Source organism: Embiotoca jacksoni, unplaced genomic scaffold (genome assembly GCF_022577435.1).
Source record: "Embiotoca jacksoni isolate LCO1_2020_lvr unplaced genomic scaffold, fEmbJac1.0.p SCAF_15, whole genome shotgun sequence".
NCBI lineage: Eukaryota > Metazoa > Chordata > Actinopteri > Embiotocidae > Embiotoca > Embiotoca jacksoni.
In genome coordinates this window covers 13,581,304-13,600,041 of record NW_027185285.1, presented here as the reverse complement: position 1 = coordinate 13,600,041, position 18,738 = coordinate 13,581,304, and the positions used below count along the sequence as shown (strand labels likewise).

Sequence of the window (18,738 nt, the reverse complement as noted above, 5' to 3'; positions counted from 1 at the left end):
GTAATGTAGCCTTTATGTTAAAAAATAAAAATAAAAACAAAAAACCATCAGGGAGGCTCCAAGCCCAAGCTCAGATAACCCTTTACAACCCCAGACAGTCCACAATGCAAAAAGAATCAGAAGTATTTGGAGATCTGCAAGGGAACGCAAAGTTTGGTCTACATACCAGTAACATATACCTCCCCAAAACTTCTCACACTTGGCAGGAACTCAGGCTGAGAATAGGCTTGTGTTTAATCAGTTATCACTAAGGCAGCTGTTTTATCTTTCGTCATAACAGTAGTGAGGTAAACACTCTGATTGGCCAACATAGCGCTTTGCTGGAGGATGTGGCGTGCAGCAAAAGGTGACCCCGGTCCACCTTGTTTGCCCAAAAACCCTCGGTTTCCGCTTCCAATGTGGCTCCATTTAAATGAATGAAAGGGATACATGTTTTTGCATGTCTGTCTGACCTATGTCCCGCTTTCCACCTTGCTGCATATATTACACACTACTTCATGTATTAGCTCTGAGCATTGGGGTTGGATGGAAATCGTGCAGAATCGTAGAACATGGTTGTCATTCAGATACTGAGCCAAGGAGAGAAAACCCTGATCACATCATTGGGGTTATCATGTTAGACTTGATAAATCTCCTCCAGAGCCAGCTACAGCAGACGTTTATACAACTTAATACAGGCTGAGCTGTAGTTACCATGAAAGATTACTGTACTTTAACCTGACACTTCACCTTCAACAATACATGTCTAGTGGCAGCAGTTTGGCGATATTTCCTCCAAAAAATTCCATGTTAAATTTATCAAACAGTTCTCAAATTAATCCAGAACTAAAACTCCACATAAGAAAGTAAAAAATAAATAAAAATAATAATAATAATAATAATTAAAAATTAAATATATATATATATACAGTGGTGTGAAAAAGTGTTTGCCCCCTTCCTGATTTCTTATTTTTTTTACATGTTCGTCACACTTAGTAAATGTTTCAGATCATCAAACAAATTTAAATATTAGTCAAAGTTAACAAGTAAACACAAAATGCAGTTTTTAAAATGAAGGTTTTTATTATTAAGGGAGAAAAAAAAATCCAAACCCACATGGCCCTATGTGAAAAAGTGTTTGCCCCCTAAACCTAATAACTGGTTGGGCCACCCTTAGCAGCAACAACTGCAATCAAGCGTTTGCGATAACTTGCAATGAGTCTTTTACAGCGCTGTGGAGGAATTTTGGCCGACTCATCTTTGCAGAGTTGTTGTAATTCAGCCACATTGGAGGGTTTTCCAGCACCAACCTCCTTTTTAAGGTCATGCCACAGCATATCAATAGGATTCAGGTCAGGACTTTGACTAGGCCACTCCAAAGTCTTCATTTTGTTTTTCTTCAGCCATTCAGAGGTGGACTTGCTGGTGTGTTTTGGATCATTGTCCTGATGCAGAACCCAAGTTGGCTTCAGCTTGAGGTTACGAACAGATGGCCGGACATTCTCCTTCAGGATGTTTTGGTAGATGGTAGAATTCATGGTTCCATTTATCACAGCAAGTCTTCCAGGTCCTGAAGCAGCAAAACAGCCCCAGACCATCACAATATCACCACCATATTTTACTGTTGGTATGATGTTCTTTTTCTGAAATGCGGTGTTACTTTTACGCCAGATGTAATGGGACACACACCTTCCAAAAAGTTAAACTTTTGTCTCATCAGTCCACAGAGTATTTTCCCAAAAGTCTTGGGGATCATCAAGATGTTTTCTGGCAAAAATGAGACGAGCCTTAATGTTCTTTTTGCTCAGCGGTGGTTTTCGTCTTGGAATTCTGCCATGCAGCCATTTTAGCCCAGTCTCTTTCTTATGGTGGAGTCATGAACACTGACCTTAACTGAGACAAGTGAGGCCTGCAGTTCTTTGGATGTTGTTGTGGGGTCTTTTATGACCTCTCGGATGAGTTGTCACTGCTCTCTCGGGGTAATTTTGGTCGGCCGGCCACTCCTGGGAAGGTTCACCACTGTTCTATGTTTTCTCCATTTGTGGATAATGAGTCTCACTGTGGTTCGCTGGAGTCCCAAAGCTTTAGAAATGGCTTTATAACCTTTTCCAGACTGATAGATCTCAATTACTTTCTTTCTCATTTGTTCCTGAATTTCTTTGGATCTCGGCATGATGTCTATCTTTTGAGGATCTTTTGATCTACTTCACTTTGTCAGGCAGGCCAAGTGATTTCTTGATTGAGAACAGGTGTGGCAGTAATCAGGCCTGGGTGTGGCTAGAGAAATTGAACTCAGATGTGATAAACCACAGTTAAGTTATGTTTTAGCAGGAGGGGGCAAACACTTTTTCACACAGGGCCATGTGGGTTTGGATTTTTTTTCTCCCTTAACAATAAAAACCTTCATTTAAAAACTGCATTTTGTGTTTACTTGTGTTATCTTTAACTAATATTTCAATTTGTTTGATGATCTGAAACATTTAAGTGTGACAGACATGCAAAAAAATTGGAAATCAGGAAGGGGGCAAACACTTTTCCACACCACTGTATATATATATATATTGGATTTTGGTGCAAATTCAAAATATTTGTGTGTGTTTAGGGTGGGGTCACAAAAGGGGCTCCAGACAAGGGGGAGAAAGTGGAGCAGTGGAGCATGTTGCAGACGCACAGATGCATGAAAAGCCAAGATGCCTGCCCCACATTTGGCTTTTAAGTACTCACTGCTACACTGCTAATACTAAATGATTCAGAGGCAGAACAACAATCCATCATCTCTTTGGAGGGTTATTATAAATACACTCCCTCCCTGCAGCTGCACTGTTTAATGCAGGTGTAAAGATGTCAATATAAAGTAATAAACCACTGCATGGAGATTTTATACAGGTCACAGGCCTCTGATTTGTTATTTTGCACATTAGCTGAGTCATTTTGTGGACGTTAAGAGTATTCAGCTGCCCCGGGTGTGATGTTTTCTAAATCATTATTTTCCTACTTCATTCATGACTTTGCAATTTACAGCGTCATGGGATGTGCTTCAAAACGAATAACTTCAAAGTTTGACAAATGGCTAGGTGATAAAACGCTGCTGTTCAGCTGTGTTTAGTAAAGAGGTATACATGTTTTCCTATATTTACATCAGTGAAGCTTTCATTTCCCTCTCCAGCACAGATGACCAAAGTTTGAAGTGATCAGTGTTGTTATTACAACCTCAAAAGAGAATGTCCAATGTCAATTTACACTTCAAATTCCAAGTGGCAATAGGGAACTCCTTCAAAGTATTATGACACAATGTAATGCAATTATTGCAGTTGGTTCTCTGATTTCTGTTGATACATATCATGTAACTACATTTGCACTTTTGCTTCACAATTAATTATCACTTCTGAATACGTAAAAGGCATTTTCTTGGCTGTTTCATGCATTACAAAGTCATGTTTAAAATAATTTACAACCTGACTGAGATGAGATATGCCTACTCACGTAACTTTATCACAGGATTAATTTACATGTGCTTTAACTTATGACTGAGCAGCCATACGTTGGATTTGTGCTGTTTAATCAGTCAGGATAACTGCAGTCATTAAACATGTCATGGCAGAGGAAGAAAACATCACAAATCACAACTCCCCACTGATACATCAATTCAGTAATGATAAAACAAGATATTCATACATATACAACATTCCAGGACTGACATTTTAAAGACCTTCATCTATATCTAATCCCATCGGAAAACCCCCCTGAAAACCCTGTTTTTGTGTTCAAAGAAGCGCAGGAATGCTGAAGACCCAACAGTTTCATAATCCTTACAAGTATGCACAAAGAGCATAGATCCCTGCCCCACATTTGGCTTTTAAGTATTCACTGCTACACTGCTAATACTAAATGATTCAGAACAACAATCCATCTCTTCGCAGGTTTATTATGAAAACATTACCTCCCTGCAGCCACTGTTGAATGCAGATATAAAGGATCCTAATAAATGACCTAACCCTTGTACTCAACCAGAGCATGGTTTAATGCAGGTCACAGACCTCTGCTGTGTTATCTTAGGCATGTAGTCAGTTGAGTCATGGTCCATTGTTCTTTTAGGGATCATTATCTTTTATCCCCACATTATTCATGGTTCACATGCTAGCCTTTGCTTTTCTTGTGCTCTTCCCTCCTATGGACTGTCCATTATTGTAAGTCTGGTAAGCCTCAGCTGTGCTTTTTCATTTGCTATGTTTTACCAAAACCAGAAACAAGAGCACAAGTTGTCACAAAAAGCAGCAAATCTTAATTTATTTTGTTTTGTTTTTCAGTGGCCTCTGATGTCAAGACGTATTTCCTGGCTACTACAGAGACTTCTTGTGATCTTGTCTTCTCTCAATGATCTGACTCTGATTCATCTGCACTTCACTGCAAATGCCAAGAATCCTAGGAGGAAAATAAAAAAAACTGTGAGGCCTGTTTCATCATGGCTTCCACTGGTCTGTCCAGCAGATGCTCTCAATGCTGGAACAGGAAATGACACATGGGTAAAAAAAACCTGACCAATGCTGAATTTACAAGATTCTTGACAGCGCTGTTTGTTGTAGAACCAAATTTTGGAGTTCAAAGTTTGAAATTCTTGCGTTGTGAAAGATTCAAGTGACATAAATGTGCCTCCACATAAGAAAATGCCACAATATACTCTTTGATTCTGTGTTTTTCTTGCTTTGATGAATCAAAGGATGTCTTTTAAATGTATGCTTGAGGGGTGGGAGAGCTTTGATTCATCTCTCATGCATTTATTGTACTGTATATGGCATGGAAGACAATCCTGTGAACCTTACAGCTTCATGTTGTTCTCACAGAGGAAGCTCAGACTGAGTAAAGCAATGAAAGGCATTTGTGCATTTGTGTCCCGCTGTGTGCTACTGAATGTCAATGAAGGTTGTCTCTCATGTATTAAAAATAACTGTGTGTAGTTCCCTTGTGATTTATTAAAAAGTTGAAAATGTGTCTTTATATTTACGTCAGTGAATCATTTATTTTCCTCTCCAACACAGACTCCCAAAGTTTGAAGTAGTCAGTGTTGTAGCATTTAAAAAAAAAAAAAGCTGACATCACAGAAAATGAAGAACTCCTTCAAAGTAAACTGATCACATGGCATGCATTACAAATAATCGACTGAAATAAGACGTGCACACTCAGTTAACATTACAATTACCACAAATGATTTATTGAATGAATGTTCATCTAACAAATGTTGGAAGTGTGATGTTTAATCACTCAGGATAAGTCAAGAGGGAAAATGCTGTCTGTGCAAATTTGTCATGACATGGGAACCAAACACCTCTTTGTAACGACACCCTGACTACTACATAACACACCACTGGTGCTGAGGGTAAGGATTAAGGTAGGGAGACATTTTATTTTTAGTAAAGTGTGTGTGTTATGTAGTTAAGTATGTGTGTCGTTTAGTGATGTGTTTTTGTCATGTAGTAAAGTGGGTGTGACCCTCCTGCATGATACCCTTTCATTAAAGAGCGGTAAAACTATTTCTGCATGTAGCTAAAGGCCAGATGTTTTTTTTTTTTAAAGCTATTTTTTGCTTGATGGTTGTAGAACAAACTCCTATTTTGACATAAGGAATAATTGGGGGATGTAAAGGGAATCAAGTGATATTAAAATGTAGGCTATGTTTAATCACAACTCTGACAGCACCTGAAAAGTCTGTTTTGTGGTGATGGAGGACAAGGGATAGTGTCCCAAACCAATTGCCCTAACAGGAGGGTGTTTTTCCTAATTATTATATAGCTGACAAAAAGCGCAGCATCAAGCTTACTTGCACCTTACTGACTGAAATGCAGGCTACAGATAAGAAATTCTTCTTTATTTTTTAACCAATTTGCCTTGACTAATTTTCCAACCTCTGATGCCACCTGGTGGTAGATCAGTTTGGTAGATTTCAGAAAGTACACCTCAGCACGGAGGTAAAACATTCGCTGACATTTAAAACAAACAACTTGATCTACTTTAAACACAACCCAAATCAACACATATTTCCTGGAACACGTTTCACGAAATTGGGTATAATAAAACTACTGTACCCACAATGCACCTCGAACGGTAAACAGGAAACGTATGTTTTGCCGGTTGGTACGATTGCGGTGTTGCTGCAGTGGGTCGCCTGAACGTAGAAACTCGTGGTTTTCTATTTACTTGATGTTTAGCTCTACTTAGTACTCATTAAGTATGAGCTAGACGACTGAGTTACCGTCGGTGTGCAACATGGCTGACGTGCCAGCTTATATCAGGCGTGAACGTGATTCATGTCGCCGTTCATTTACTTCGTGTCAATTGGGCGACTTTAAAATGCTAAAGACCTGCATGAGCTAGCTATACGAAAGCATGTCCATTTACGAACATTTTTTTTTGATCAAACCTGCTGGCTACGATCGTGTTGTGTCCTCAACGTGAACGCTAACTAGTGTAAACAGAGTGGTTGCCAAGGGAGACGGGAGATGCGTCATCAGATTGCGCTCGTGTGAGCAGGCCAGCTGCCTTTGTGTTGTAACGGTCTCATCAGCAGAGATTCATCATGGTGAGTGAAGCCGCAGCCGGTCTCTGCTATTTTTTAATGATTTATCGCGCATCGTGGGTAAACGAATGCTTTTTTTTTTCCTTTGCTGTGGACCCGAGTTTAGTTTGCAGTGTTTCACTTGTAAAAAAAAAAAAAATAACTGGTTATTTTTCACTGTTATTTACAGGCAACAAAGCCGAAGACTAAAGCCTCTAAAAGTAAGTTTGATCTCAGCTGTTAATTCACTGTCCATCGAGTGAGGTTTGTTTCTATTGTAAGCAGTGTCGGGAAGGTTACTTTTAAAATGTCATAGGATGCTGATTACTAGTTACCCTGTTGAAATATTATAGGTAATGCAACTGTTTTAATTACTTTATCAAAGTAATGTATTTTGTTACATTTTAGTAAGTTTTGATTTATTTTCTTACAGATGTTATAAACTGGGCAATGAAGCTGAAAATGTGCAAAAATATAATGTAAACTTGGCAGTGAAGACCTCACGACAGTCCACAACACTGATTACTGTCAAAATGTAATTACATGTTCTCCAAATAACTTGATTTAAGATTTGTATGTCATGATTTTAAAGTGATACCATCAAAACAACTCACAACTGACAGCAGTAAAGGAAAAATGTTCCCATAACCTCAAACCAAGTCAACATTCATGTCAGCTCCATGCTCAACAGGGCAAGGTACACTTCACAGTATTTTGACGACGACTCCTGAGTGACTTTTTAAGAAGATCTCTTCACCTCATCTGACGACACGGCCAAGTGCCCTGGCGTGGGTTGCTTTGAGCAATGCACACTGATTTCTCTATCAAACAAAAACAAGGCTCAACATTTGACACACTGTCAAATGAATGAAGCCTGTCTAGATCGAGACAGAAGGCATTCCTGCATGGAGAAAAGATGCAAAGCAGCAGAATAACAATTATGTTATAAATATGGGCCTAACCATTTTACAAAAAATAATATATTCAACCCCTTTGTTATTACCAACATTTTAATAGTAACTATTATTTAATTACATGTTTTTTTCCTCACAAAGTGTCACAGATTATAGTTCCACTTATTTTGTAAGTACATAAGGCAGTTTATTGTCATTGTTAAAAAAAAATACTACGAAATTGAGTTGGCAGCTCATCAGTTCAGCAGCAATGAACAGGGTAGAAGATGTATAAAAATAACAAAAAATTAAACAAGAAATGAATAAATAATTAAATAACATAACTCTGTTACAACCAGTACCTCATCCAGTGTGTCTCCGTTGAGTTTTACGAGCTGTCTGTAGAGCAGAACCATCTGGAGGATCCCACTACCTGGAGACACAATATAACACAATGTCACATGGACACAGTCAACAAGTGTAGCAGAGAAACAGGCACACAGTTTACAACTGAGGACTACATAACAGCAATGCTACAAAAAAACAAAACAACCAGAATTAGAAAATACAACAAGAGTTGAGTCATAAAGTGAAGTAAAAAGAAGCATATATTATCCATAGAGGGCAATGCAGTGTTAAGTGTAATAAGTTACAGATTTTGAAGCTGATGTTAAGTGTATCCCTTTGTGGTTTTCCCCAGGTTCATTCAGAGATGACGACCTGCTGGACAGTTTATTTGATGATAAAAGTAAGTGAGCACTGCTCTGCAGTTTTATTAACATCAGGATCAGCAGTATCTTCACTCTCATTGATGTAGAAGTGTGCTTTCATATTTCATTTTCACAATTTGTTCACCAGAACACCCAGTAAGGGGGAGAGCACCTCGCAGCGGACCACTAAATCGGTAAGTTGGAAAAATGCAAGAGTTATACATACTTTCGGTTACAAATTTTTACCCTTCCTGTTTGCTTGTTTTTCCAGGTCATCTGCCACTGATAACATCTTCAGTTTGCTAGCAGAGGAGGTGAAGAGGGACGGTGTGCACACTGATGTACGTATGAAAACACAATTACCGTGCCTTTTATTTATTTATTTTTTGGTCTAATTATTTTCATCTCTGCTCAAGGACTCTGACGTCTCAGCAGCTGAACCTAATGACATGCTGAAGACCATGCCGGTGGGTCGTTGTCACACGTGCAACAGCAGAGTTAAAGTTCACATTTAACGTGTCTGCGCACGGCCTTACATTCACTGACAGCCCCGATTGCTTTATTCTCCACCTCGGACAGGACATGGATGATGATGCGGTTGCTGACCTTCTTGCGTCAAAGAGAAAGCCCTCATCAGCTCCTGCACAAACAAAGCCGCCTGGTAATGACGGGCCAAAGAAAGACTCAGCTGTGTTAGAAAGTAACGCAAAACCAGAGGGAGCAGGTAAATCAGTGTTGTTGCACACATTATCTCCTCATTATTTAGCTTCACGTTATTAGCAGCTTTGAAGTTGACGTTAATAGCAGCAGTCAGAGAAAACTTCGTCTGCCTCCTCTTCACTCAGATGAACCCACCAGGGGAGGGAAGAAGCCAAACTCCGCACCTTCGTCCACAACGCGTAACTACAGGAAGTTCACCTTCTCTGGTGAGCGAGCCTCTCCGTCACATTCACGACCGAGACTGAGCTTAACGTAACGACGCAACGAAACAGGAGGGCAAAAGTGTTGTTGACTGATAGCTTTGCGTTCTTTTTTCTCAAACTGATGCTTTAACTCAGACAGTGTTGGTGATGATGAAGGTCTTGGTCAGACACCTCACTCTGAAGGTACATTAGTCAGGATATATGTGTTTCGCCTTGCAGCAGTAGTTGAGTGATGACTGTGGGTGTCTGTGTGTAGTTTGAACTGGAGAGGTGCACACTTTAAAAAGTGTCAATAGTTGGATATTCCTCACTAATATACAAAACAGGAAATCGTATATTTGTTGAGGTCACTGATTTTATATACAAAGATGTTTCTAATGTTTATTTCACCCACATTTACATACATGAAGGGGGCAGTGTATAAAACGCACCTCTCAATGACTCCAGTTATTGGAGTTCAACACAATACTATTACAAGTTATCATATTGATATAAACTGGTGGCAATTAAAAAAAAAAAAAAAGTCAGTTCATGAATATATACACTCAGTTAAGTGTATATTATTTTATTGATATTTTAAAAATAAGGGAGACGTCAATTACTGTTTTCCACTTGGGTGTCCAAAAAACATATATAAAGAGTAAACAATCTCATTTCCTCTGCAGATCTGGACGACCCCCTGGCAGATCTACTGGATGACTTGCTTCCAGATGAAACCAAGCCTGGATCTAAATCTAGCCATATCAAACCTGAAAAATCTCCTGCAGCGTCTCCCATCCTGAAGAGTGAAACAAGTAAACCTTTCCAAGATTCTTTTTTTATTTTTTTACAGGTAGTCAACAAACACTGAACGTGTGTGTTTATTCTATGTTCATCAGCTAAGGCAGCAAAGAAAGCCGAGTTTACCTTTGATGACGATAAGGATGACCTGATGGAAGCACTCGGCTTTGACAGTGATAAAAACAATCCCAAGAAAAAAGAGACTCCGCTGTGGTCGACCAATGAAAGGTAACAGCTCTGGTTTCACTTTTTCTTCCTCACTCTTATTGTTGTCCTTATTTAAAGTGCTCAAATGATAAATAATTACTGCGTTAATGCTTTGGGCTTTGGCGTGCAGCTAAAAACAAAGACAAACCTCAGCAATGTTTTACAAACCAGCATCCGTTCTTCTGTAATTTGCTTTGCCTCCACTGGCCTGTTTCTGCCTTCGTGTCCTAACATTATTTCTGCTCTCTCCGATATTACGATTCCCTCTCAGGAGTGATGCCCCTCACAGAGCTCGCACTAGAATCGATGAGATTCTGGAAGGTTTCCCTTCAACGCTACCACCCACGGGTGAGAGGAAGGACCGGCTTCAGTCTCCAGAGAAACGGGACAGGACCTCTACTGGGAAAGGTAAAAGACCACCAGGATCTTGTGCGTAGAGCAGTTGTGAGCAAGTACTGTTACAATAATGAAGCGTTGTCTTTTATCAGAGCCTCTTTTAGACGATGACCTCACGTTTGGGTCCTATCAGCCCACTCTGGTGTCCACTCCTGAAGGCCGTCAGTCCCGCAGACAGTCTGTCAGGTGCGTCCAGACTTGGTGTTTGACAGCAGGCTTCTTTAACGTCATTATGAACCACAAAGAATAGACTTTTTTGAACTTTTTCTTCCTGTGGTCAGATTTTCCACTGAGGATGTCAGCGCTTCTACCCCAGAAATGAAACCACAACCCGCCACCCCCACCTCGAGTCGACACCGCAACTCATCCGACTGGCTCGGACTCAAGACCAACGATCAGCCTAGCTATATCGAGGATGGTGCCAAAGAGACAAAGACTTCAGCAGAATCTCCAAAGGCCCCCTCGTCTCCTTCACTGGAGAGAAGGCCCTCCTCGACGGGTACCCCTGGTACACCGGTGGTAAAAATAGCAGCAGGCGCACCAGCCCCAAATATCACCAAACAAACCAAGTCAGACATTTCCAAAGGTCAGAGGAAAGAGGAAGAGGAGGATGACTGGTTAGCTGGAGCGCTGAGTAGGAAGAAGGCTCTGTCAGCATCAAACATGGAGACCAAAACCTCCAAGCAGGAAGACTCTTTAGGACTGGGAGAAATAGGAGTTAACGAGTCGATTGTTGGGTAACGGGCAAGCCACACAACTACAGAGGCAATATAATGACAGAAGAAATGTGTGTCTCAGTAATTAAAGGTAACCTGATCTTGTGTTTTAGTAAACAAGTCACTGGAGAAGCTCCCAGTGGAAAAGAAGACTCTCTTCCTTCTCTCAGGGAAACCAGGTGAGAGGTCTGTTTTACGAATCCATTAAATCCATCCGAGTGACGACATTTTGAAAACATTGTTCCTTTTATTTTGTGCAGTGACACTTTTCTCGGACATCCCGGCCCTGCTGCTCATTCCACCCCCGTCAGAGAGGAGAGGCTCAAGCCAGGTAAATCACTGTCACACAGAAATGATGCAATAAGATTTCACAACAACCGTATTTTTCAGAGCCATGTCCCTAAGTGAAGATCCGCCGTTCCTTCAGACCCGTCATCAGACAGCATGATTGCAATGCTCATATGTAAAACCTCGTATCCCATCATGCTCTAAAATGTTAACGAATCACAAACTGGTATTTTTCTAAATTGTGTCCTCCTCCTCCTCTCGTTCATACCTTCCCCTCAGCTTCACTCCCATCCTCTTCGATAGTTAATGATCACACACCCACAGCTCAGCATCCCCTCCCCTCCACCTTAACGTCATCCTCACCGACCCCTTCCCATGCTGAAGTAGACTTTGGACAAACTCTTAGTCCGCCTCGTCCCTCAGATTGTCCTGTCCAAGTTACCGCTCCCTTGCTAGCCCCTGCTGCTAGCATTAGCCACCCCCACCCCCACCCCCAGCCTCAGCCCAAACCCCTCCACTTTGCTTCCACTAAGGGATCCGGGGTGCTAAAGGAGCCAAGTCAGGCTTCAGAAGAAGCCCTGCAGCAGCCGGTGTTGCCCAGCCCTTTGTCTACTATACTTCCTGGCACCATGTGGTGTAGGTAATCATAGGGAGATAACTTTTAGACACAGTAGCATTTCTTTCCAGCGCCGTAATATCCAACGTGAGCACCTCAGAGCAATTGTTTTTACTCCTGTTTGTTTTCTTTCCTGCAGTTCCACAGCAAAACCACATGCAGAACACATCAGCTGTTGTCCAGCAGCAGGTATCGTTACCTTTCTGCATGAAAGATGTCATGATAATAACGGATAAAATGGCTTTTTAAATCTCCTTCTTCTCCTGAACAGGCAGCGATTTCAGCAGACAGTCTGCAGCAGCTGCTACTACAACAGCAGGTTGGAGACCTACTTAATGTCCTCTACACAGATTTACTCATCAGATGCATCGCCTGGTTTGTTCTTGATGTTGCGTCCTCTTTACTCTTAAGATGATGCAGACTCAGCTGCTGGGTCTGAGGGGCGTTAGTGACGCAGGAGTCCTGCAGAGACTGAAAGACAAAGAGCAACAGTCGGGAGACGATCACACGCTACAGGCCCGCGTCATCCAGTTGGAGGGACAGGTGTGTGCTGCTGCTGCTGGGGATAAAGGGAGAAACACTGTGAGCGTAATAGTAAGATGCTCCAACACTTGCATGCGTTATCATCCAGGTGAAGACGCTGCAGCTGGAGCGAGACCAAAGCCAAATGATGCTCGAGAATATCCAGCAGCGGCATAAACAGGATCTGGAACTCATGGAGAACACACACAAGTAGTTACCGACGACATCACGCACATTCACTCCGTAATGCAAATGTGCAGCACCCTGCATACGTGTTTAAACATGCATCATTCTCTGCACCTGGCGCAGCTTATGTTGATTTCATAATGCTCCACACATACTGTAAGTCTTTCTGGCGTGTCTCCAGGACTCGCGTGAAGCTGCTGGAGGATTCGGCGGCTCAGAGGGAGACACGAGCCCGGCACGAGTGTGACGAACTAATGGAGCGTCTGGCGTCGGTGACGCGATCGGCCGAGCAGGATCGCTCGGAGCTGCAGGCTCAGCACCAGCGCAAAGTGGCCCAAGCTCAGCAGGACAGAGACCGCGAGGTGGAGAGACTCCGAGATCTTCAGAGGTAAATCTGGGGAAAAGTTTCACGAGCAATTAGATCTGCAAATTTGATGTGACAGGATTTGTGCCACAGTTGTCATTCGTACAAAAGAGTAAAAACAGAATGAAACAAAGTAGAATCATCCCGTAGACACCGTGATACACAACCCCACCGTCAGTAAAACTACTCTTTTGTCAAACTTAACAAAAGAATGTTTAAACATGTTTGGACCAGTCAGCTCAGCTTAACCTGTATATTACATAATGCAGTGCAGTGATTTAGTAGGTAGTTTGTCTGAGTTGTATGAATAACTTGAGTAATACACAGAAACTGCTTTAATATGGAATATTCTCAGGTAAATTATCCAGATAACTCGGTAAAATAAGTCCGTAAGACCCAGAATTAGTTCCTTTTTATAGAGAATAACTGTCCCATATTTGTCCTACTTTGCTGTTCAGAAAATCTATCTTGGAGATGAAGAGCGATCACGAGGATCAGGTCCAGAGACTGAAGAAGCTGAAGGACGAGGAGATCGACGCTGTTACAAGCGCAACGTCTCAGACCAGGTGAGTCATTATCAAAGGACTAAAGAACAAGCAGCCCCATTTATAATGATACATTTCATGTCATGTACCACTTCTTTGTGTCTGTGTGAAATATTACTTTAAACTGCTGATAATTATTTGATATATGAAGCAGGAGCAAACAACTACAGACGTTTTTATTCAATTTTTAAATTTTTTTTTATTGCTACCTCTCCATAAACAAACAAATTTGACTGATTATATCCTGGTCAGGATATTTGTTAACATCCACTCGTCTTTCACCGTCTCTGTCCAGGTCTCTGACAGGAGTGATCGAGCAGATGGAGCAGTTCTCCTCTCGGCTTGGAGAGATTTCCTCCCGGGTGGAGAGCACACATGAACACACCACTCACGATCTGGAGCAAGGGGCACGGCACAGAGACGAGCAGCTTCGAAGTACTTCAGACACACACACAAACACACACACACACACACACACACACACACACACACACACACACACTCACACACACACACACACACATTTTGTTCAGATGGGTCAAGCGACAAGTCGTCTAAGAGCAAAGTGGTCTCGCACGTGCAAGTAGGTTAAGGTCATTGTGTAAATGTACGTTCCAGTAATGCAGGACCGCCTGGCCCAGCAGCAGAAAGCCATGGCAGAGGAGAGGGCTTACCTCAAGGAAATTATTTCCAGGATGGACACTCAGCTCAACGAGCAGCAGAGACAGCTTGAGAAGGTGAGGACATGAGAGCACAACTCAGACCAAGGGCACACGCTATTTTTAGAATACCTGCACCTGTTCAGGAACAGCAAAACTTCAGATGTGCATACGGGGCTGTGTAAAAGTTTTAGCCACCTGAAATGATTCAGAAGAACAAGCTGTAACATTTGGCTTTAAGTGAAGGCAGTTGGTTTGCCGGGCCAGACCGTGATTCAAGGATGAGGGTCTGCGAGCAACAGTAATGAACGTTGGTGGTTATTTGCAGGTTTTGGGCTCCATTTGGGAGATAAATTCTCCATTACACAGTACCATCAATTCATTCAGCAGCAAGACAATGACCAAAAATGTACAGCCAGACTCATAAAGAACTATCTTCAGTAATAACTTAAATCCACAGAAGAGCTGTGGCCTGTTCTCCAAGACGCTTGGAACGACCTACTTATGTATTTTTGAAAGCTTCTTTGCTTTACGAGTGCCACAAACCTGAGCGCAGTTCTGTGTATAAAACCGCTTCAAATTCAAACGGACAGGTTTTCCTTCAAAGACTGCAGATGCCAGTTTGTGCTCTTTTTTTTTTGTATGCTTCAGGAGCGCTGGAAGATGACAGCAGAGCAGGCCAAAGCAGAGTCCACCCAGAGAGGCCTGGAGGAGGAGCGGCGCGTCCTCAGCATGCAGATCAGCATGGAGAGAGAGGAGCTGGAAAGAGCCAAGGTGAGGCTGACCGACGTCCACATCACTGCATCGCACAGATTCCATGCACCTCCACCCTTCCATCTCCTCCCTGTCTCTGCCTCCCTGTCAAGAGTGCTTTACTGGAGGAGCAGAAGTCAGTGATGCAGCACTGTGCAGATGAGAGGAGGAAGCTGACAGCCGAGTGGACGCACTTCCACGCCCAGGAGAAGCAGAGGCATGAGAGGGTCGAACGCGAGGTCAGCAGTCTGTTGGAGAAGAGGGAGGACTCCATCATCAGCCTGGCACAGGTGAACTTCACACTGGTTAAAATAGAAGTGTCGTCCAGTTGGTTTTGCTACGCTCTTATTTTAAAAGTTGATTCAGGAAAAAGTAGCAGTAGTTGCTTAAGGCTGTTTTTTTTTTTACAAGCTCTAAATATATCTGAATATATTTCTCAAGTAAATGAAGCTCCTCGGTAGATGCAGGAGTACACACACACAGAAAAAAAAAAGGAATTATCTGTGTTTGTTTTGCAGGAACAAGCTGACCTGAAGCTCCGGATGGCGGAGCTCAAACAGAAGGAGATGTCTGTGGCGCAGGAGCGAGAGACTCTGGAGAGGCTGAGAGAAGAGCTGGACAGAGAGAAGGAGAGAATAAGTAGCACAGCCCTGAGACTCAAAACACGAGCCCAGGAGGTCGAGGCCTTCAGCAAGGTAACGTCACCCCTACGCTGCACTCGACCCCTACGTGCAGCCGAGTTTCCCGTGTGTAGTATCTGACCTTTGACCCCACTGTGTTCATCACAGCTTGCGGCAGAGAAGTACGAGGAGGGGGAGCGAGCGCTGCAGGAGGCCAGACGTGTTCAGGCTGAGCACGAGGCGCGACTGAGGAATATTCATTCCCAAACGGAGCATCTGAGGCAGCAGGAACAACGAATCCTAAAGGTGTGTGTCTGTCAGCTCGCTATCCTGTACATTACACTTCAGGTTGGAGTTGTGTGTCAGTACCTAAACATCTTGTTGTAGGAGCGAATGCGGTTAAATAATCTGCAAGACACAGAAAGGCTGAGACAAAACCATCCCGTTACACCTCTACCACAAATTATTCCTCCTGTTTTACCAGGTGAGGTTGAAAATCTGTCATTCAAAAATACAAGTTTAAAAAAAAAGAAGCATTTTCTTTGATGTGTAATTGTGTTTTGTTATTTTCTCTGTAGGCTCAGTTCCCGTTTTGTCCAACCCTGACCTCGCTGCAACCCTGAATATTCCTGCTCCTGCTTCGTTTACCAACTCTCAGTCCATGGCGCTTCAGGCCAGTCTGGCTCTGTGGAAGTATACTGCAGAAAAGGTAACCGGTTAAGGAAGTCTATTAGTCATGATGTTATTAACTTGAAATTTTCGCTAATAATGGCGACACGCAAGCTGAATTGGTTTTAAAATGCTGTGACTGGTTTTCTTTCCCGTTTCTAGCAGTCCCATGGTTTTCATTGGTTCATAAACTTTAAGAAATCTGCCAAGAAGCTGGTGTGAATACATCATTTTCATATAATTCAGATACAATTAAGTAGCGATCCTTGATATACCAGCAACTTTTACCATCACATAAACAGATAACAAATAAACAGTTGTTGGGAGTTTTGTCAGTCACAGCTGGTTTCATGGATCCAGTACATCTAGTTATCTGGATTATCAGCTCCTGTCCACGTTTTTCAAAGCGACAGAAAGCCTTAAGGTTTAACTAATGCAAGAGTTTCTCAGGAAATGACTGTTATGAACACAGGTAGAATATTGAATATTCGATTTTTATTGCACACATGAAATTGAAACTGTTTATAATTACATTAAATCACAGCTCAAACAATTATACATTCACAATTGGAACGCAACTGTGAATGCTTTTGCGTCGTCACATTTCTTTTTGTTTTTTCCTGCCCGTAGGACCGCGAGTACCTCCAGGAGGAGCAGATCTTTCTAGAAAATTTAAAGAAGAAATCTTACAGAGCAGCTTTCAGCACAGAGTGACTAACTCATGCTGGGGCCATGGTACATGGAATTAAACTTGAATTTTGTATATTATCCTAGTTTTCTTAAACATTATTGGAGACTGAACATTGTTTGTTTGTTTTATGTTCATAATAACAAATCCTGCATTTAATTTTGAAGCTTTGGCATCCGACTTCTGGATTGTTCCCAGGCTGTCTGCTTCCCGACTCCATCTGTTAGGTTACAAAAAGACACTAATGTAATCAAACTACAACAAACAGTCAAATCTATGCTAGTAATGCATTTCCAGTCAAGCCTCAGGTTACCATGACTCCACACTTTAGTTCAGACAGGGATAACATGTTTCATCAATGGCTTAAACTTTATTTACACATAAATCTTCCAGCGTTTACCTTCTCGTGTCGTCTTCGGTAGCCGAGCGTTTTTCTTGTAGTCTTGCTTTGCTACGAGCACATCTGCAACGAGAGATCACAGCAACTGGATCATTCAGGGCTCAGATCACACAAGTCTGAAGCAAAAATGCCTGACATTTCTCAGAACAGCTTTTGCACTCGTCAGTTATCGCATCAGACGGCACTTCCTATGCAGCAGTTTTCATCACTGAACCAAGTACCAACACGGATCACGAGGAATCGTGCAATACAAACCTTTTCACCGTGCTCCTTTCATTTTGTCAATCGACGTCCGGCGGGGAGGGCCGAACCGCCAAAAGCCTGCAACGACACGCTTTCATTAGTCGTAATCCTTCAGGGGCACGTGGCTTCGTGCACATCAATCTGCAGCAGGTCAGATACCATTGATGTCCGCACGGTTTTCAGACAGGGATAACAAACTCATCACGTGCACTGCAGACAGTCAGGAGTGAACGCTACCATCGCATCCCGTTGCAAAATATTTACCTGCGACAACTTCTTTCTTTTGCAGCCAGGATGGTGAGCATCACGCCCCGTGATCCAACCCGCCTGGAAAGTTGACACGTATTTAAATAAGTCACGTATTAGATCTGTAATCTAACGGAACTGGACATGTGGAGGCCACTTACGAGTTAACTTTAAAGATATAAAAAAAAAATGAACATTCAAACATATAGTCATGCTGTTCTACATGGCAGTTAGTTTGGTACATGACTTTCCCTAAAATACTGAATAAACACACACAACTAGTTTCTAACACGCGCCCAGCATGGTCTTCTTGCACGTGTTCCCCCGGCTAAAGGGTAGCTAGTAGCTAGCACGGTTTATCCGCTTGCCACCTCCGGACTCTCAAACACGGACGCTTCATCAACTATTCATTGAATAATTACCTGTTCACGGCGGCTCGTCTGTATTAGACACCGTATCTACAGACAAATGAAACTCTACGTGAGAAAACTGCATTCTGCCGTTCATTTTTTTCTCCATCGCTGCTTCTCTGTTCGTCCGCGAAGACCAAGAAGACCGGAAACGTCGCGTCGCCGCCTTTTTATGTGTTGTTAACGTCACAAACCACGTGGTTTGGAGCGGGGCGTGGTTTAAAAAAAAAGTTCAACTTAAAGCTGCACTTATTACTATTTACTCTACAACTATGTCACAATACTTTCACAGTAAATGTTGGATTATGAAGGAACGATTTCATTATTAAAAGGACACCGCGGATATCGCGTAAAGTATGGCAGCAAAAAGCACGT

General features: G+C 42.2%; 1 protein-coding gene, 1 long non-coding RNA gene and 2 other non-coding genes across 6 annotated transcripts; 1 reads left to right on the top strand and 3 right to left on the bottom strand.

Annotated features, from left to right (window-relative positions):
• Window positions 1–6,120: 6,120 nt before the first annotated feature.
• LOC138198350 (fas-binding factor 1 homolog) lies at window positions 6,121–17,144 on the top strand. Of its 3 annotated transcripts, none has more exons than XM_069149723.1 (31): window positions 6,121–6,553; window positions 6,720–6,750; window positions 8,123–8,170; window positions 8,281–8,326; window positions 8,404–8,473; window positions 8,549–8,599; window positions 8,712–8,856; window positions 8,978–9,058; window positions 9,721–9,840; window positions 9,934–10,063; window positions 10,314–10,450; window positions 10,531–10,624; window positions 10,720–11,175; window positions 11,268–11,333; window positions 11,415–11,485; window positions 11,722–12,078; window positions 12,198–12,247; window positions 12,330–12,377; window positions 12,470–12,601; window positions 12,690–12,790; window positions 12,948–13,154; window positions 13,589–13,696; window positions 13,971–14,110; window positions 14,294–14,412; window positions 14,986–15,108; window positions 15,201–15,377; window positions 15,606–15,782; window positions 15,876–16,013; window positions 16,095–16,191; window positions 16,286–16,416; window positions 17,007–17,144. In XM_069149723.1, the coding sequence occupies exons 1-31, from the start codon at window positions 6,551–6,553 to the stop codon at window positions 17,088–17,090; spliced, it is 3,738 nt and encodes a 1,245-aa protein (XP_069005824.1). In that variant the 5' UTR covers window positions 6,121–6,550; the 3' UTR covers window positions 17,091–17,144. The 3 variants fall into 3 exon arrangements, with proteins under 3 accessions (XP_069005824.1, XP_069005823.1, XP_069005825.1); XM_069149722.1 differs by having other exon boundaries at window positions 9,721–9,849; XM_069149724.1 differs by lacking the exon at window positions 11,722–12,078 and having other exon boundaries at window positions 9,721–9,849.
• LOC138198352 (uncharacterized) lies at window positions 16,838–18,494 on the bottom strand. The gene is made up of 5 exons (XR_011178259.1): window positions 18,376–18,494; window positions 17,972–18,034; window positions 17,720–17,785; window positions 17,465–17,527; window positions 16,838–17,284 (listed from the first exon to the last, which is right to left on the bottom strand). It is a non-coding gene; the product is annotated as an uncharacterized lncRNA (long non-coding RNA).
• LOC138198439 (small nucleolar RNA R38) lies at window positions 17,362–17,431 on the bottom strand. Its single transcript, XR_011178272.1, has one exon. It is a non-coding gene; the product is annotated as a small nucleolar RNA R38 (small nucleolar RNA).
• LOC138198432 (small nucleolar RNA SNORD49) lies at window positions 17,604–17,677 on the bottom strand. Its single transcript, XR_011178266.1, has one exon. It is a non-coding gene; the product is annotated as a small nucleolar RNA SNORD49 (small nucleolar RNA).
• Window positions 18,495–18,738: the final 244 nt, after the last annotated feature.